This window comes from Silurus aristotelis (genome assembly GCF_946808225.1).
Source record: "Silurus aristotelis genome assembly, chromosome: 15".
Classification (NCBI taxonomy): domain Eukaryota; kingdom Metazoa; phylum Chordata; class Actinopteri; order Siluriformes; family Siluridae; genus Silurus; species Silurus aristotelis.
Genome location: NC_139588.1, coordinates 5,972,340 through 5,993,611, shown reverse-complemented (window position 1 = coordinate 5,993,611; position 21,272 = coordinate 5,972,340). Strand labels below are relative to the sequence as shown.

Here is a 21,272-nt window from a genome sequence, read left to right as displayed (position 1 = left end):
ATGGGTTACTAATCAGAAGGTCGGAGGTTCAAGCCTTAGTAATCGCCAAGCTTCCACTGATGGGCCTTGAGCACTTCCCCTAACCCTCTGTGCATCATGGCTAATTCCCTATTACTGTTAGGATACGCAAAGAAAGATTTTCACTGTGCTTTAATGTTTATGTATAATGTATATAATGTACATTCTTCTGAAAAATCACAAATTCTTTGTCTGAGCTAAGGTCAGTCTTAGCTGGGGTATTAAAGGCAAAAAAAAAATTTCAATATGAAATCCTTAAAGCGGTCAATGCCTGTGGAAGACCCTAAAACACTGTGCCTGGTGAAAAATATTCCCTTTATAACAGATCAAGAACATCTTCGGCAGGTAGAGGTGTATCCGTGTCAACAATAAAGAGAAAAAAAAAATGCCAAGAGTAAGTACAAAAAATGTATTAAAAGATGTAAACATATACTGTTTTTATCAGATGCCTTTATCCAGAGTGACGTATAAAAGTAGAATAGATAGAAAGTCTCTTTCGAAAGTCTCAAACTAAGGATATCATCAGCCTAAAACTATAAAAAAATAAGCGCTTGATTGAGTGTTTTAGGAAGAGGTGGGTCTTTCCACATTGTTTAAAAAAATCAAACATCTAGAGGAAGTTCATTCCATCACAAAAAAATTTACCAGGTAAGCTTCAAAATGACAAAAACCAGATTAGATCAGTTCTTGAAAAATGGACATACGAGGCAAAGCTCTTGCAGCAGAATGCTGCGAAAGAAGAGTATGGAGATGGAAAGGAACTGCTCATGATCTCTGGTGATGCAACTGTTCATAAAAGGAGGAGGATTTAATCTGTAGTGTATCAGGACAAACACCCGAAGCAAATTTCACAAAATGTCAAATTCAGAGGATAAACAGGCATCTGATGTAGTTTGGGTTCGATTTCAGGCAGTGAAATCCTACATATAGTATCAATTATTTATAATTTTTAATGTAAACAAACACTTGTATGTATAAAAAAAAAGTTCAATTAATGTCAAAAATATGTAGAGCTGCTGTACATGCACCATCTCATATAAAATAAGAAATAAATATAATAATCTAATGAACCCCTTGCTCTATTTATTTGTATTTATTTATTTATTTTTACAAAATTGGCTCTTTGGGTCCAAATCAAAATATAATTAGGATCCGAGAAGACAACACACCACCACATCAATGTATTTTTTTGTTTTATTCTTGTAAATTTGACATCTTTATATATATGTTATAGATATCAAGCAGATGAACCTCCAAATCAAAACCCATCCATTAGCTTGCCATGCTAATCGAGCTAACCGAAATTAAATAAAATAAAGACTCACAAGCAAACTCACCTTTTTAAATATCGGACATCATCCGCCTGCATTGTGCGTGTGTGTTTTATATATCTATATATGAATTTATCTATAAAACAGGGGTTGTATAGGTCTTTACAGTAACACTTTATCTGTGTGTGTTGCTAGGGTGTGTAACCCTATCATTTCCCATCATGCACCCCGCGCTGGTTTGCCCCAACGTTTTATCGCCATCTGCAGGCAGGGAGTCTGCGCCATGATGCAGGCAGTTTTCTGTGTGTCCCAGTGCAACCTGAGACAAATGAAGCGAAATAAATACAGTGCTTTTCACACCGAGGCCTTCAGTGTAGTTATACATTATATAGTTATACATCATTTAACAGCTTTAACCCTCAAGCAGCGATTTCACATTTTCAATGGAAAACGTATAACGAATGTATTTGCTGAATGTGTGTAAGCAGTACACACAAACAACATATACAAAAAATGCACCACTTACATTATTATTGTAATAACGAGTCACAAAAACATCCCCTGCTGCTAATCCCAGTTTGTTAGGAAAGATTATTAGGAAGAACAACATGCCACAAAGCATTTTTGCTCCAAACAAACAACAGTGTTGTCATTTAGATGGATATTCATTTGTTTACGTCACAGAACTTCGGCTGGTGTTTGTGTGTATATGCTTCTGAATAACTTTTGCATATAAACGACATCTTGCTGGTAAAAAAACAAAAAAAACAAAGATGGCTGGTAGATTATAGTTTTACAAAACGCTTGAGACCACAAAATAAAAAATTATAAAATAACAAAAAAAAAGTAAAATAGGCAGAATCTTTGGTTGAGTCTCTACTATAGGCAGGTGCCATGATGTTTTTATTCTGCACCACCTCTCATTTCAAACCTTTTATTTCCAGTCATTAGCATTATGGAAACTAATTGATTGATGGAAAATGTAGCCAATAAGTGCAGGATTCTAACGATATATGAGAGGATTTTATTCCCCACGTGTGTGAGTCTTAGTTTAATTACTCTTTACAAACTCTTACTGGTCGAAGCAGCACGGGTTAGTGACAAACCAGGAAGTGATGCAGCTCTCAGTTCTGCACAAACAGCTGTTTATAGCATGTGCTAACTGGACTTTGTTTACAAAAAAAAATACAAAATACAAAAATACAAATAAAAAAACAAGGAAAAAATGGACAATCAAAAAAGTTGTTTTATTTATTTGATTTTCAAAAAAAAGAGTAACAACAGAGACTTGGAGATTTTAATGAAGATGATGCGTGTGTGTGCGTGTGCGTGTGCGTGTGTGTGTGTGTGTGTGTGTGTGTGTGTGTGTGAGCCAGACATCAATATGAATGGCTATGACTGTAAAACAATAGCTTGTCTGCCTGGCCATCAATATGAATGCCAATTCAATATCAATAGCATGTAAAACAAACCCTTTAATGGTCAGCCATTCATTTCTATGCAGACTATATGATAGAGTATGAATGGCCACCTGAGTTTAGCAGGTGGCTCTCGAACAGGGGGAGGGAGAAAAGGATCGGACATAGTCTCGGAGAAATGTTTGTAGGAATCTTATTTGTCAGGAAAATCTTCATAACATTTAATATATATACTCATGAGACATGTGGCTTTCAACCCAGTACTTTTCTGGATTGCTCCAGGACTGATTTCATGTATTTATATATTAAATAAAAATAATGTTAAATGCAGGAAATGTATATCCATGGCACTTCATCATCTATAACTTAATTTCTTTTTGAGCAATATCAACTTTAATGATTGACAGTAAAGCTTAAAGTGTCTTCTTTCCAAAGATATCTAAATTGTGTATGTAGCACATTTTTATCAGGAACTGCATTTCAGCTGTGAGTCCCAAAATTTGGTCTGGGTGGGGCGGGGAGGGGCAAACCAGACATAGTCTCAGATAAATGTTTGTAGTAATGGCATTTTTCATGATATCTTCATTAAATTACAAATATAAACTCATGAGACATGTGGCTTTTAAACCATTACTTTTCTGGATTGCTTCATTACTGATTTCATGTATTTATATATGAAGAAATTAAAATTCATTTCAGGATTTTATTTTTACGGTACATTATTATCTATAACTTTCTATAATTTATTATCTTTTTGAGCAATATCAACTTTGAATAATGGACGGTAAAGCTCAAAGTGTCTCTTTAAAGTTATATAAATTGTGTATGTGGCACATGTTTGTCAGGAACTGTTAACATTTAAAGTTAGGTAGGGCATTTCAGCTGTGAGTCCCAAAATCTGTGCCGAAGGCTAACAGTACCATCATTATGACACGACAGCTACAGAAAGCTTAAAAATGATAGAGAAATACAGTATAATGGTGATGCATCACAGACAGGAATCTCATGCAGCCAGAATGAATGTCATTACTAAAGCAAGAAAAACAATCAACACAATTCAACATGTCTCCTTTTACTGTAGCCACAGCTGCAACACACGCAAATATCATCACTAGAAGAAGCAGCGATATTAACCTGGGTTTTCCTTAAGTTTTCTCAGTGCATTACAGTTTTCCTGGGGAGTTAAAGTTAAGGCAAATTGTGTTTTTGTGCAAATTCTACAGGAAATCACACACTTCATGAAAAGGCTTAACAATTGTTTTTAACTGTTTTGGCTGACCTTTTCTCACGATGTCAAGCTTTTCTTGAAAAGTCCGTCTTGTAAATGCCTGCTAGATGGCCTCAGAGTGGCCAATTCACAGTCTGATTGGTTATAGCAACAGCTTTAAGCAACATAGAGTGTACGATACAAGAAAACCCCGCAGTGCTTATAGTGCTGGCTTTGCAGCAATATGTGAGCTGAAGGCTGAAATCTGATTGGATAGAAACCCAGGAAAACACTTTGAAATAAATAGAATAGACTACAAACCCGATTCCAAAAAAGTTGGGACACTGTACAAATTGTGAATAAAAAAGGAATGCAATAATTTACAAATCTCATAAACTTATATTTTATTTACAATAGAATATAGATAACATATCAAATGTTAAGAGTTAGACATTTTAAAATGTAATGCCAAATATTGGCTCATTTTGAATTTTATTAGAGCTACACATTCCAAAAAAGTTGGGAAAGGTAGCAATAAGAGGCTGGAAAAGTTAAATGTACATGTAAGGAACAGCTGGAGGACCAATTTGCAACTTATTAGGTCAATTGGCAACATCATTGGGTATAAAAAGAGCCTCTCAGTGTGGCAGTGTCTCTCAGAAGTCAAGATGGGCAGAGGATCACCAATTCCCTCAATGCTGTGGCAAAAAATAGTGGAGCAATATCAGAAAGGAGTTTCTCAGAGAAAAATTGCAAAGAGTTTGAAGTTATCATCATCTACAGTCCATAATATAATTCAAAGATTCAGAAAATCTAGAACAATCTCTGTGCGTAAGGGTCAAGGCCGGAAAACCATACTGGATGCCCGTGATCTTTAGGCCCTTAGAAGGCACTGCATCACATACAGGAATGCTACTATAATGGAAATCACAACATGGGCTCAGGAATACTTCCAGAAAATATTGTCGGTAAACACAATCCACCGTGCCATTCGCGGTTGCCGGCTAAAACTCTATAGGTTAAAAAAGAAGCCATATCTTAACACGATTTAGAAGCGCAGGCGTTTTATCTGGGCTAAGGCTCATTTAAAATTGACTGTGGCAAAGTGGAAAACTGTTCTGTGGTCAGACGAATCAAAATTAGAAGTTTTTTTGGAAAACTGGGAAGCCGTGTCATGTAAAGAGGATAAGGACAACCCAAGTTGTTATTAGCACTCAGTTCAGAAGCCTGTATCTCTGATGGTATGGGGTTGCATGAGTGCGTGTGGCATGGGCAGCTTACGCGTCTGGAAAGGCACCATCAATGCTGAAAGGTATATCCAAGTTCTAGAACAACATATGCTCCCATCCAGACGTCCTCTCTTTCAGGGAAGACCTTGCATTTCCCAACATTTCCTAACATGACAATGCCAGACCACATACTGCATCAATTACAACATCATGGCTGCGTAGAACAAGGATCCGGGTACTGAATCATAAAGAGGAAGATGTGACAAAGAAGACCTAAGACAGTTGAACAAATAGAAGCCTGTATTAGACAAGAATAGGACAACATTCCTATTCCTAAACTTGAGCAACTTGTCTCCTCGGTCCCCAGACGTTTGCAGACTGTTATAAAAAGAAGAGGGGATGCCACACAGTAGTAAACATGGCCTTGTCCCAACTTTTTTGAGATGTGTTAATGCCATGAAATTTAAAATCAACTTATTTTTCCTTTAAAATGATACATTTTCTCAGTTTAAACATTTGATATGTCATCTATGTTGTATTCTGAATAAAATATTGAAATTTGAAACTTCCACATCATTGCATTCCTTTTTTATTCACAATTTGTACAGTGTCCCAACTTTTTTCGGGTTTGTATTTGGAGAAATTCAATACATATTCATGGACAAAAAAATATTAAAATGTATGACAGTGATTCTAATAGAGCTTTGGCAACCAAAGAAGGCTCTATTTCTACTGTAAATAAATGTGACCCCCCCCCCCAAACACTTCTGAGAAATTGCGGGATCTAGGTCTGGTTAGCTATCCACCAGTTCAGACTGGTCTATCTGGTAGACCATTGTTCCTATAACTGACAAAATGTAGCTTAAGTATTATTAATTCAAGAGTTTTTGTTTCTCAGTAAGTCTACATCTACTGACATGACTGTGAACACTTTTAAAAATGTATATTCTCTATAAAGAATGTGGACACCTGAACATCTTCCCCGAAGTGATACCCAAAACATTTCTGTGTAAAGATGCCCCTGTACCCAAAGCCATCTCCATGAAGACACGGTGTGTTAGAGTTGGATTGGAAAAATCTTGACTTTCCTGAACCTCAATCCAACTGAACACCCCAGACCTCCTAACCAAAATCACTACCTGATCTCTTGTAGCTGAATGATCACCAATTCTCCCAGCCAATATCCAGTGGAAAGCTTCCCCAGAAGAGTGGGGCTTAATATAGCAGGCGAAAGGGAATAAATCTGGAATGGCGTGTTTAAAAAGCACATGATTACGGTGGTTAGATGTCCACATATCTTCGGCTATACAGCGTAAACTTCTTTAAGCCTAAAATTATTGGTGAACATGATCGTGGCTTCTCTGTAACAGATCCAAATCTTAGGAAGTCTGTAATTTGTTATATTGGACATCCAATGTTGCTGAGGGATTCCTCCTCCAGACAATTATCCTAAGTGATTTACCAAAATTGGTATGCAGCTCAACAAGAGGAGAACAAGGGTTGTCTATGTAGTCCTACGGTCGCAATGGTGTTTGCAATGCTCTAATGATCTCCCTGAACGAGTGTAGATGTGTCAAATGGTTTACTGGAACAGAACAGCTTGGTTACACTGTGTGTGTTCATACTGTCTCTGTACCAGCATGCCAGAAGCCACTGACATCTGACACTAGGTACACACACACACACACACACACACACACACACACACACACACACACACACACACACACACACACACACACACACACACACACACACACACACACAACAAGAAGGAGATACTAAAAATGGCCACTACACATCTGCAGAGAGCTTTCAGCTGTCGTGTTTGACTTCAACAGGCAGTTTTGCCTTTCTTTTTGGACGATCTTTTCCACTCCTACATGTTAACCTAGACATGAAGCATGTGACCTGTTGATTTCCAGAACCCTCGAGAGAAAAGATCTGTCTGATCAGATATGTCCGAGCTTCAGAGACACAAATAGCAGCACCAAGAAATCTTCAACATCTTAAAAGAAAATCCATCAAGAGGTGTTTTGTTTTCAACTCACAGACTCTCTATTCTAAATATTGTACTCTGATTTGATGTCCATCATGGACTTCAGTAGGACACATCAAGCGTTCCGAGAACGATGGGAGAAGACCGATGACGAATTGTGCAAAAACAGCATGTCGCTTCACCTGCACAATACGCTCAGGCATGAGTTCTTCGCCAGCTACCTTTACCTGCTGGAGCAGATACCTCTGGGTAGGTGCCAAACATCTTAGATGAACTTTGCATTAAAAGAATGAACAAAAATTATGATTTCATAATTTCGAAATCCTTTCTGAATTTTTTTTTTTTGGTCATCTTGACCTTTGCTAACTGGAAACGACACAAATATATAAGTAAAGTGATACGAACTAAACATATTTCTCTATGTAAAAGCGTAAAAAGTAGTCAAGCTCAAACTTTTTTTCTCAGTGCCACGGGTCACTGTTACTATTTCTGTACTCCACACCACTTTCCTCAAATTTCAGCATTCATTCCCATTGCCAGTCGTGTGACCCACATCTCAAATTTCTCCTCGATGACAGACATGCTCATCTAATTTCTGACGAGAAGCTTTTTGGTGCATATCACTTAACGATCCTTCTTCAAGACTTCAATACAACCAATCCATTCAGTGTCTTTCTGTCATGTGGTCAATATCTCTGTACCACAGCATGAATGAGAAGGTGGGAAGCCATTTTCCATCGCAGTGCAACACTGCTTAGCTTATATTAATGTAGACATTTGAATGCATTATCTTTTCTATTGTTCCAATCAAGATATGGATTTGTATGGCAGATGTACTGCATAATTGATTTAAAACTGCGTTTACTGTAAAAAATAAATGTAACCCGCATTTTTTTGGGGAAGGAGTCTCCCGTGTCAGTTTACTGTAAAGCAATACATTTTAATTTACAGCACAAGGAAGTTTTTAAGACAGAAGCATTTGTACTTTATGGTCAAGAAAGAGTGAAAATAGTGGCTGATGAAGTGATTATAAAGAACTAACCTGTTACAAATAGGATTCAGAGCAATAAACATAAATGTAAATGAAAATAAAATGCATGGTTTTAAATAAATACTGTGTAAATTATGTTTGCTGGGAAATCAATGTGGTATAAGAGGAGAAAATAACTTTGAGGCGGTAACGCTGTTGTGGTTTGTTTCTTAATAAATGCTTGTTCTGGTTGTAATTGTCTGTCTATATACTTAGCTTTTTGGATTATTATATTACTCTGTGTGTGCTCAGTGAGACTTGATAATATTTTGGCCTAATTATACCTGTACATTCGTCCCTCTCCAGTGAAACTATACACCGTGACCTGCGAGTACATCAAGGGAGAGAAGCAGTTCTACTACAGGGCCCAGAATTTTTACAAAGATGTACCGGCGTCAGAGGAGGGTATGATGGGAGGTTTTGTGGAGATTTCAGAGGTGGACCTGGAGGGTTCCAGACAGTTCCTGAAGAAGTTTGTGGTATGACATTTTAAACATCACTTACAATACAGCAACCATGTTAATATAGCACCTGAACATAGATTTATATGTGTTTTTTTTAACATCCCATTCCACAATTAATCACCATGTTCTGTTATTATAACTTCCACTCTTCTGGGTATATGTTCCACTAGATTTAGGAGTGTTCTCCTGGAGATTTGTGAAAATTTTTTCAGCCACATGGGTGTTAGTAAAGTCAGGTGTCGGTGTAGGTAAGGTGAGGAGGCCCGTGGTGCAGTCAGCGTTCACAATATGAAATACAAATGTAATCAATTACGCAACCATACACAATACAATGTGCAGTAAAACGCTTGAAACGATATGAATTAAAGAGAAGAATAAAAATAATAATAAAATAGAATTTGCAATTAAATAAAGTAGAATTTAGTTTTGTTTAAAAAAATAAAAATTTAATTTCTATTAAAAATAAAAGGTCAGTGTAGTCAGGATTGTGCAATATGTTTAATAACCTGCCTGTAATAATTTGATTGTACTATAAGTGTGTGTACTGTTTGATAATGGGGCATGTGAAGTGCAGTAAATAAACCCATCCCATTCACACTCATGTTCAAAAGAACCGCACACTTGGCATGCGGTTATTCTTATTTACCACAAATAAAATTTAGGCTAAACGAAAATAGAATCTTCTTAACTTTTCCGGGTTTCATCCGACTGCTTAAATGCTGGTTCAATTGCTAGTTTCCCGAGCATGTACAGGATTTGATTGTAGAAAGGTGTTGATCAGGAGAGAGATGTCTCATGAGAACAACAGAAAAACACATTCATTTAAGAGGAAAGTAAAAAACTTATATGACTGGCTGCTAATCTTAAGGGGTGCTTACTGAATACACACTGACCAGCCACTTTGAGAGGAATAAATATGTGCCTGCTGATTCATGCAGTTTTCCAATCAGCAGCACAATCAATTAATTTGAACAGTTAAAGACCTGAAAAAGACCAGGTGACATTTATCCAGTTTTCATCTGCACCGGTTTGAGTGACCCTCTGCCTGGATGGGAGTGGACGTGAAGGTTTTTTTTTGGTGTTATGGGATGCTGGAATACATCATTGTGAATGTAAATTATGGCTCATTCTATGCTAGTAAAAATGCAATTCAATTGATGTTTTTTGTTTTCGACACCATGCTGTGAGACTGTTAATGTGATACTTAAACCTGCAATCTGGAAACAAACAAACATGCCATGCACACTGAGATCACACTTTCCCAAATTTTCTGAACATTCACTTACCTGAACTTGCATGATTTTATGCATTCCAACGGCACCACATGATTGGTTGATTTAATATAAGTCAGTGTATCAAGGTCAACTTAGACTTATTTGATTTCTTTTAGCTATATCAGGATGATTTTAGAGCAGAATTGTGGGTACATTTATTTTTGAACACCGGTCTACTGTACAGATTATATTGCCAAAAGTTTGCGGACACCTGGTCATAAATGTTGTATGTGCTTTTTGAACATCGTGTTCCACACATAGTCCCAATTTTCTTTTAGAATTCCCTCCACTCTTCTGGGGAAGATGTTCCACTAGATTATTTTCCATTGGCGTTGTGCACAGGGGCATTTTCATGCTGAAACAGGTTTGGATTTCCAAGTTCAAGTGAAAGCAAAGTTTTGTTATACTATGTTTAAAGACATCCTACACAATTTTGGTAGGAACCTGCAATTATAAGCAAATATAATGTATATTAAATATCCTGACAATTTGATTAAACTAGAATAAATACTTAATCAGTTCCTAGTATGTTATGGTAAATGGCGTATAATTTTTGCTAACACAAGGCAGCATGTCTATACAAACAACTTTGAGTTTCCCTGTTTCTTCTGTGTCATTGTGTTAGGGACCAGGGAAAGCTGATACCAGGCGGGCCCTTGATTGTGGCTGTGGGATTGGCCGGGTGTCCAAAGGGGTTCTGTTTCCTGTATTTGAAAGCATGGAGATGCTGGACATGAGTGAGGACTTCATTCTTCATGCCCACGAATACTACTTGGGTGACTACGCTGACCGCGTGGAGACCTACTACCTCGACAACCTGCAAGATTTCACTCCTTCACTCGATAGATATGACGTCATCTGGATGCAGTGGGTAGCTTGTGAGTGAGTGCATGTCTAATTTACACTGCATTTTGTAAATGGTGTTGCATGGTTTTATGGATCACTACTGAATGCAGGTTTGGTGGATGTCATTGTCAGTGACTCATGAACCTTGAAGCAGCTGAAACAGGTTAAAGATGATTAAACAAATGTTGAATTACATTCGAAAAAAAAACATTTTGCGACTGTTGGTACAAAACAGAGATTTATTCAATGATATCTAAGAATTAAGAATTAGGTCCCCTGGTGGTCTAGTGGTTAAGATGCAGCGCTCCCACCGCTGCGACCCGGGTTCAATTCCCGGTCAGGGAACCATCCCCAGCCACTCTTAGTGCCGGTCCCAAGCCCGGATAAATTGGGGAGGGTTGCGTTAGGAAGGGCATCCAGCGTAAAACATGTGCCAAATCAAACGTGCGGAGGATCCGCTGTGGCGACCCCTAACGGGAGAAGCCGAAAAGATCTAAGAATTGAAAAATTCACAGGTTCTCATTTGGAACCTAACTAACAGCAAGTTGCAATTATTTTAAAATTCGCGGGAATCTGCAGCGGGTCCAAATGTTCAGGAAAGTTAGGAATAACATTTTAAACTATGTTTTTATTAACAACTTTCATATAAAAAAAAAAAAACATTATTGTGGTAAAGTGACATAATGTCTAGATGAATTCACTAAGGTACTATAGGGGGGTGTCCAAAATTCGCAGATTTTCTGAACTCTTAGAACGTAAACCCCGCAATTTCCGGGGACCACTGTATATGAATGAGTTTGGTGGTTTGCTGCTTGCTGCGCTGCCTGCGTGTGTGTTTGACCAGTAAAATTTTTATCCACTCATAAATATAAAGGAAAGACTGATATCACAAAATGTATTTTAGATCAAAGATATTTGACTTTGAAATGTAGTGACGTTAAAGTAAAAGTCCCCGAAATGGAAACCCATCAGTAATGTACAAATACTTAAGCTAATTAAGTACAGTAATGAATTACATTTACTTTGTTACTGTTCACCATTGTTAATAATAACATGTGACTTATTAGCACAGGAGCACGAGAAGGATATGAAAAATTTTTCCCTCCAGATTTACAGGATTTTTATAAATACTAAATTTCACTTGTAATAATGAATTGCTAATAATTCACTTGCTAATAATGGATTATTTAGGAATAAATCTGATTACAAGCCGCCTGATAAATGAGGCCCACGACTGGTCATTGGTGCCTTTCATATACTGTCTGATGCTCACATACAATGTGGTTCTCTTGTGTTATTCCTTATACTGTTAAGTTGACAATAGAAAATGGGATTCCCCTTCAGGAACTCGACCTGGGTCAATGCTTGGAAATGCTTCAGAGTTGTCCACGCTCTGAATCACATGTACAATTAGTCCAATGGAAAGCGAAGTTTTACCGCCAGAGTGACATCACGACCAGGAAGCATTAAAGCTTTTTTTCATTACAGGATGAAAGATTCCAAGGAGAGGAAGCACTGCTTTTGTTAGGGGCTGGGAGCAGAACATGCTAGATCCGGTCTCGAGGGAGATTGAGCTAACACTACAATGCGAATGCTCCGTTCCCGGGGAGCACTCTTTGAGGAGGGTGCTCCTGCTCTTTGTGGTTCTGACCCCGCTTTCGCCAAGGCAAAGCGGCGTTCAAGAACCTTGGGCTCCCAAGTGGACCTCACAGAGAGGTTGGAGACAGGCTTGTCCCTTTTGCCTCCCTCAACCCAGGTGGTTTCTTCCATTTTGCGAGGAGAGTGCTGAGCTCTACCCCTCTACCTCTGAGGAGGGGGGATGGAGGTCTCTGAGCCCCCTGAGACTACCCCTGAAGCAGTCCTTATCGAGGAGCTCCTAAAGGTAGTGAACCGTGCCATTGCCAAGCTAGAGATCGACTGGCTAAGCCTTATCCTTCCCGCCTCTTTAGTCCTCGGATGTCAATGTATTCAATTATAGTTGGACTGAGTGAGTTTGGTTATGTTGGCGATGCCCTGGATTGAAGAGATGCTGGCTAGCTATCTCTTCCCGTGTGATGCGTCCTCTCTTAAAGCCCCAGCGCTGCCCACCAAGCCCCTGAGAACCACCTTGGTGCTGGTGGGCATAGCTGTCTGCACACCAAGACTGTGCTGCAGGCCTATCAGTCCGATCTTCTGCAGGAGCTAGATGTGGGAAATGTTTCTGGTGGTTAGGAAGTCTGTAAGCTTAGCTGTGCTACAAACCTAGCCCTTAGGTCTACCATAGACACCGGTTCATGTCCACCCTCGTCTCAACTGAGAGACACATTTATAGGGATAGGGATAGAGCTGTGCTCCTGGATGGCCCGCTGGTGCCGACTGGCCTGTTCTGCGACCCTGTTAATGTGGCTGTGAAACTGTTTAAAGAGGGCACCCCCCGGAAGATGGTCCGGATCTGAGGTCCGTCATGGTTACGTATTTAACGAGACGCTGCGTCTCTATGTCACATTGCCTGCATCTTCCTTGCCTTTTCAGAAGCTAGCGCTGGTTTCACTCCATGCTCCACTGCTTTTTCACGCCGCGATTTCCATTGGACTGATTATACACGTGATTCTGAGCATAAACAATGCGGAAGCGTTCCCAAAGCATATTTGTTTTTCCAATCCTGTATACAGGAACTTAATGGCAAACATGTAAAGCTTTTCATTTCTATTATGGCCAGGTCACCTGACTGATAAAGATCTGCTGGAGTTCTTGATTCGCGCAAAGCAAAGCCTAAGGCCCAATGGGGTCATCATTCTAAAGGATAACATGGCACGGCAAGGCTGCAGACTAGACCCTGTTGACAGCAGCCTCATCCGCCACCTGGACATCATGAAGAGCATTATACAGAAAGCCGGCCTCACCATCCTCGACACGCAGAAACAGGAGGGCTTTCCTGAGATCATTGTGCCCGTGTGGATGATTGCCATGCAGTGAGCTGGCATTATGTTTCTATTTTAGGGGAAAGCATTAGAAACTATATCTGCATACTATATCAATAAATTATACTTGGGCTTTTACAGTGAATGTATTGTTTTACGTTGAAAATAGCATATTTGTACTCATAGCTAGCTTTCCAGAATAAGCATATCTTTATTTATTCTAGTAGTATGTTTCATGTATGTAGAAATAACATGTCTGCATAGCGCCTGTATGTGACTGATTATAGAACTGTACCAGTGTCTTATGCATACATTCTAATATTTGATTATCTAAAGGCCTGGGGTTATTTAATTCCATTTATTCTGAGTACAAACACTGTCGGTTGAATTAAATTATTGAAATTAAATTTAGCAAAACTAATACGATGATTAATGAAATTTTTGAAAAAAAAATTATAATAAAAAAAAAAAATGAACATTCCTATTTTTTATTAGAATATATATTGACATAAACAACTTTTATATATATACACATCTCATCATTGCAAATTTCCTTTATTTAAAACAAATTTTAAATAAAAAAACATTACACATTACACATATTGCATGTTTTTTTAAATATATCATTTTTATCAGTTACATCTGCAGAATGTCAGCAGTAATATAAGCTTTGTATTCATTATTTAACAGTTCATACTGAGTAAAAATGTTTGTTTTATTGTTTATTTGAATTGTTATTGTGTTTCTAGTCCTTAAACAAAAGCTGTGATTTTTGTAATTACTTATTTACAAATCTTATTCCCAAAAAATTGTGACACTGTTTAAAATGTAAATGAAAACAGAATGCAATGATTAGCATTTGTGGACGACATGGCAAACTGTGTTCACAGACAATGAGTTCTGGAGGTGTTAATTAGTCCAAGCAGTGATTTCCATTAAAACATGATGTTTTAAATGCAGTGCCACCTAAGCGCCCGAAAATTATAGGCATCCAATTCTAAAATTTCGAGATTCGCAGAATCGTTTGATGATATTATGTACTGCAGATGATGATAAATTCAAAGTCGTCATAATTTGATGTTGAGGAACAAATATATTTATTAATGTTTTGCAGATTGGTGAAGCTCTGCCCATCTTTATTTTTATAGCCTCTCTTAGATTCCCTTTTTATACCCAATCATCTTACTGACCTGTTGTCAAATTAGAATCAGAATCAGAATCGAGTTTATTGGCCAAGTGTTCCAGCTGTTGGTACCACCATAAATAACACTATACATTTAGCTTAAACTATACAAGACAAAACAGACAATATAAGACAATACACACAATTAACAAGTATTAAATAGAACTAGAACACGATATACAGAGTATACAACATATCAGTAATAATAATAATAATAATAATAAGTGTGAGAGTGCATGGTAAGTATTGTGCTTCAAGTAGTATAAAGTAGTTACTTTAGAACTTTTGTACGCTATACAGCAGTAACAGTGTGTGTAACATATACAGTTCTGATAATGCGTGTAGAACTGCATCAACAGCTCCGGTGCAGACTGTACTTCCTTAATAGGCATAGAAAGTACATCCTCTGCTGGACCTTTTTTTAAATAGAGTTTATGTTGGACTACTATTTCAGGTCTTGGGAAATGGTAGTTCCCAGAAACTTGAAGGTCTTCACAGATGACCGAATGCTGGATATTGTGAAGGGAAGTGTTGATGAGTGTTTCCTAAAGTCCACTATCATCTCCACAGTTTTGAGTGTGTTTAGGTCTCGCTTGTTCTGGCTGCACCATAGCACCAGCCACTTTACCTCCTGCTGATATGCAAACTCGTGGCCTCTTGGATGAGTCCAATGAGCGTAGTATCATCTGCAAATTTCAGGAGTTTAACAGTTGGGTCACTGGATGTGCAGTCGTTATTAAAGATGGAGAATAGCAGTGGGGCCTGGACACATCCCTGAGGAGCACCAGTGCTGACTGTCCCAATACTAGAGGTAACTCCTCCCAGTCTCACCTGTCTTTCAGGAAAGCTTGAAGTGGAGCATTTCCAGAACTATTGTATTAAAAGCTGAACTGAATTTGACAAACAGAATCCGAGCATATGTTCCTGTGCAGTCAAGGTGTTGCAGAATGTAGTGCAGCCCCATGTTGCATCATCCACCGATCTGTTTGCTCGGTAGGCAAACTGTAGGGGTTCTGTTCTGTTACATTCTTTAGGTGGGCCAATACCAGCTGCTCAAAGGTCTACATGATGACAGATATCAGCGCGACAGGCCTGTAATCTCTCAGTCCTGTGATGAAGGGTTTCTTGGTGGGCCGGGATGATGGTGGAGAGTATAAAGTAGGAGTGGACTTAGCATCTAATAAGGTCAATAACCTTATCTGTTTATCTGTTTTTCCAGATGTTGCATTTGAATAACATTTACTTTTACAACCTTTTGTTGCCCCATCCCAAATTTTTGAGATGTGTTGCAGACATCAAGTTAACAAATACCCTGTATTTTCCTTAAAATTATACATTTCAGTTTTAACTTTTGATATGTTTTCTATGTTCAGTTGTGAATTAAAAATCATAGAATTCTGTTCTTATTTTCATTTTACACAACTTCTTAATTTTTTAGCAATTATGGCTGTAGATTTTTATTTAGTATCTCAGTTATTTGGCAGTAGTTTAAGGTTTCAAATCAATAATAATAATAATAATAATAATAATAATAATAATAATAATAATAATAATAATAATAATAATAATAATAAAGCCTTCCCGTGGGCTCACCACCTGCAGGAGGGACCGTAAGGGACGGTGCTGTGAGGATTGGGCAGCAGTCGAAGGCGGGGGCCTGCTTAGACTGCTGCCCCTGAGACCCGAATTACGGATAAGCAGGAGAAAATGAATGAATGAATGAATAATAATAAAAAAGGGTTAGTAAGTCATACATAATGTGATATTACAAAAGGTCAAATAGGACTTAAAGTAAAATTATTTACAGCAATTAGAAATAAATAAAAGTGTGTGATATAGATGAGTGTTAATGCTAATAAATTTAGCACTGATGAAATATTATTCATCTCGTTTTAATATAATTTTGTTTTATTTAGGCAGATTTTATATATATATATATATATATATATATATATATATATATATATATATATATATATATATATATATAAAAATAAAACAATAAATAAAAACAATATTTTGTTTTTATTTACTTCTTCTGCTAATAATCATTAAAATATATTTATTAATATCTATAATATAATAATAATAATATATTTGTTATTTATAAATAACATCAATATATTATTATTATTATTATTATTATTATTATTATTATTATTATTATTATTATTATTATTATTATTATTATCATCATTATTATTTTAAAGACTGTCCTTTTTAACCAAAAAATTAAAAAGAAATAAATACATCATAAATCATTTATTTGTGAGTTTGTCTTTTCTTGATCCTAATAAAAAATAAGAATCTACCAAAAAAAGGACAGTTATGCCCAGAAAAATATTTTGTTTTTGTTTCTCAAGACATGGCAAAGACCACAGTGTTTAGGTAAATGACTCTCAGATGGCTTCTTTAATGTGGAGCATTCGTGTGGAATTGTTCATGCACTCGACAGAGAGGCTCCTTTGTGTATCTGCTTTGGAGCTTGTCCAGTCCTGTCAGTTCTCATCCGCATAAAGAGCATCATGGCGTCGCCTCTAATGTTTTGGCGCAAGTCAAAAATCTCCAAAGGTTCCTCTTTGCAATGAATGGATAGTCTGTGGAGAACTTTTTTCTGTCAAAGCTGAGCCTTCACGGCATGACATGTAGTCGGATGTCTAGATGCTGTTCAGTTCCGCTGTGCGTGAACGAAGCTGTTTCTCTTCTAATTCCTCTCGTTTGCTCGCACACACATACACACAATATACACACATACATACAGACCAACTTTTCTGAGGAAAAAAAAAACTTTTTCATCTTCTATGATCAGGCCTAAAGCCAGGTTCGTCCTGGATAATATATGAACAAACAACGACCACATATTCAGAAAAGGTTAGCCTGCCTGGCAATCTGCACTATCAGCTCTAATCTAGCTCAATTCTTAAAGCTGCCAGTCTGGCAGCTATTAAGAGGAGGACTATTAATAAATCCAGTCATATTAGCAGTGAATTGGGCTTGAGTCCAGGCAAAGAGTGAGGTTTAATACCAACAGCACCTGCTTTTCTAAAAACTCCAATAAAAAGACATGATTATGCTGAGAGATGAGAGACAAGGTTATAATGTATGTAATGTAATTTTTTTAATACTGATAAATATATATACCGTATTTTTCGGACTATAACCCGCTACTTTTTCCCTACGTTTTGAACCCCCCAGCTTAAACAATGAAGCGGCTAATTTATGAATTTTTCCTGGGGTTTTCCCGGTTTCACAAACTTCAAGCCAAAAAACTGAGCGACATAACATTAGACCAATGAAATCTGAAACGAAAAAATGCACCTCACCTGTGTTCTGAGCTACACGGCATCGGGAGAAAAAAAGTTTTTTTTAAACGCACGACGATGCCAAAAGATAAACTCCCAAAAGAGAAATAGTTGTGAAAGGAAGGAGGAAGACAGTAAACAATGACTTTCTTGGTTGGCTACTGTTTAGATACAAGCCGTTGTAACGCGTTGAGTCTGGGTGAAGGGAGAGCTTGAGTTGTAACTCCAGTTGCAACAGAAATCATATAAGCACAGACAGGTTTCCAAAACTCGTGCTTTTTTATTTTACTTGGCAACAGCATTATGGGTTAGTCAAAGAAACTTAGAAATGAGCATCAGAAAACAATAAGGACATATTCCTCGTCTTGAACACACGCAGTAATACTGGAAAAATGCAGTGGCACACTATTCCCAAAATACCGCTATGCTCCTAAAGGAAGCGCAACATATTTCACCCGTTACACCGTGTGTAACGTGTCTTTCGTTAAAGCCTGTGTAAAGTACATTAGTGTAGACACCTGTGGCTTATAGACAGGTGAGGCTTATTTATGTTAAAAATAAAAAATATTTGTAAAATTCAGTGGGTGCGGCTTATAGTCAGGAAATTACAGTATATATATTAGGGGTGTGACATATTCGTACAGGGCTTTGGTTTTGGTAGGCATGTGTACCGAATGCAATCCTATTTTACGTGCAGAACTAAATTTAAATCTTAACTTAGGAACTTATTAAGTGGTCACCGCCTCGCACTTTCAGTGCATTTTTTATTATTATTATTATTACCTTGAAAACATGCCAGGGGTATAAAAAAAGAAACTAGAGTTTGTGCAAAATTAGCAAAATTATATTGAAATAGAGTACTTTCATTTAACAAATAGTAGTAGTAAAAAAAATTAATCTAGGTTTTACTATATTATATTCATTCTATGTCATCATAGGAAACACTAGATTCTCTGATTCTGACAATATATTCGGACAAGAGCATTTCCTTTGCTGAGATGTCATGTACTTTAGGTAAACTGAGTTCATGTGAAATCCATAGAAATACGATCGAATTTTGTTCGCAGAATTTCACTCTGCTTTCTACAAACCATGCATGACTTCAGACTGTTTGGGTACATTATGTAATATTTAATGCTATAGTTAAGGTACAAATTATACAATTATCAACACACATTCTCAAAACATACCAAATCTGTAATATTTCTTGAGACCATTAGGTCTTAGTGTATTTGTTTGAGATAGATAGATAGATAGATAGATAGATAGATAGATAGATAGATAGATAGATAGATAGATAGATAGATAGATAGATAGATAGATAGATAGATAGATAGATAGATAGATAGATCCTAGTCCTAACAGTACATAAAAAGATATAATAAAGTATTAATAAATATCTGTTAAAATATTAATTTATTGTATTCAGTCATTAACACATTAAAATTAGAAAACAAAATGTATACTTGAATTTAATGGCAAAAGAGCACTACCACCAATTTCCTTAGTTTTAAATGGGGCATTAAAAATAACTTGCATCACCTAACTAATTCCTTGCTAAGACCTCTCATTCCTCCAGAAATACCATAATGTTGCTTTTGGTTAAATGTAAGTATATTAGAATGAGATTTTGAACTGACCCTCTGCAGGAATTCAATCAAGTATTTAAATGTCTTCAGATTCCTTAAAAAAAAAAAAGAGTCTAAAAACTTTTTAGTCTGAATTGATTTGCTGTGTCAAATTGTGAGGTCAGAGTTGTTTATTGAACAAGCAGACGGCTGGGTAAAGGAGGAATAAAACATTTACACAGGTGTACCCCATTTACAATGTTTAATGTTTAAGTGCTTGAGGAAATTAAACACTGATTCTCATTTAGATTGCTTTTTTCACCCCCCCTTTACCTTAAAAATTTAAATCAAAATGAGGATCAGTGTTTAAATGCTAAATACTCTAAATGGGCTACACTTGTGTTAATTCCAAAATCCACCTGTGTCCAATTGTCTGCTTGCTCAATAAACCTCTCTGACTTTGGGAAGCCTCACGATTAAAACGCCAGATCAGATCAGACCTGGGAGCTGCCTGTAAAGCTTCAAGATGAAGTTGTTAGAAGGGCGAAAAAAAGCTGGAGAAGGTTCTTAAGACATGCTCATGCTTTGAAGGTTCTTAGGAGCATTGTGAAGTCCAAATTATAACAAAGTGGGAAAAAAACATGGCACAAACCAGACACTACCAAAAATCAGACCAGACTAAACATTGGGGAAAGAAGAGCAATTGTCCAAAACAATGACCAACAGTCCCATTACAACTCATTTGCTAAAAAATGTGTGCATACTTCAAAATCTTCACAAAGCAGCCAGAAGGAAGCAACCTCTGAGGAAGGCGATGTTAAGCCAGGTGCACACTATGAGATTTTGGCCACGTTTTGGTCGTCTGATGTAAATCTTGAAAATCTTAAAATATTCCTATAATCCGAGGCTAAAATCTGTAGTCTTTGATCGCGAGTTTGACATGTTCACTGACAGACGATTATTTGGCTCCTGTGATAATTTTTGGAATTCTAGCAGTGTCACAAGATTTCGAACACTCTTTCCTGCAGTGTGACATCTCCTACGATGACCCCCAAACCAACAACCGATAGGAGCGTCGAACCTGATGATGCAATTGGTGTGGCGACTTTAAACCACCTCAGGGAAAAAATATCTAAGTGAGTCAGGTGGACAGTACAGCAAGAAAAATTACAAGTCTTTTTCTTGTCTTACAGTCTGACATTATGACAAATACGATGCTGCAGTGTGATATGGGGATCACGTTTGTACAGTCTGACAAGCAGCAATCGTAAAGGACTACATAAATCGCATGGTGTGGTCCCAATATAAGAAAGAAAACATCATAGATTTTGTGTTCGGATTAAACTAAAGTTGAGCCATTTGATCAAAATGTTTGCCACAAACCAAAATACAGCCCAACACCAAAAACACTATGCGTACAATGCAGCATGGTGATAATAGCATCACTGTAGGAGGATTTGTAGAGTCTGTTAGCATTACAGGCAATTTGAAGGGTAGCGCCAAATTTCATCTGCATTAAAAAGGTAAAAATATATGTTTCAACAGCACAGTGAGACAAAGCAC

At 37.2% G+C, this 21,272-nt stretch overlaps 1 protein-coding gene across 1 annotated transcript; it reads left to right on the top strand.

The window, feature by feature from the left end:
- Positions 1–6,905: 6,905 nt before the first annotated feature.
- On the top strand, positions 6,906–14,104 carry ntmt2 (N-terminal Xaa-Pro-Lys N-methyltransferase). The gene is made up of 4 exons (XM_083563448.1): positions 6,906–7,391; positions 8,479–8,651; positions 10,536–10,788; positions 13,455–14,104. The coding sequence occupies exons 1-4, from the start codon at positions 7,229–7,231 to the stop codon at positions 13,709–13,711; spliced, it is 846 nt and encodes a 281-aa protein (XP_083419574.1). The 5' UTR covers positions 6,906–7,228; the 3' UTR covers positions 13,712–14,104.
- The last annotated feature ends 7,168 nt before the right edge of the window (positions 14,105–21,272 follow it).

What these genes read in the sequence shown, in the direction of transcription:
- ntmt2 (XM_083563448.1), top strand. Translation starts at nt 7,229, where the DNA reads ATGTCCATCATGGACTTCAGTAGGACACATCAAGCGTTCCGAGAACGA. An exon ending in GCTGGAGCAGATACCTCTGG is followed by an intron (nt 7,392 to 8,478) that starts GTAGGTGCCAAA and finishes GTCCCTCTCCAG; the next exon opens with TGAAACTATACACCGTGACC. An exon ending in CTGGATGCAGTGGGTAGCTT is followed by an intron (nt 10,789 to 13,454) that starts GTGAGTGAGTGC and finishes TATTATGGCCAG; the next exon opens with GTCACCTGACTGATAAAGAT.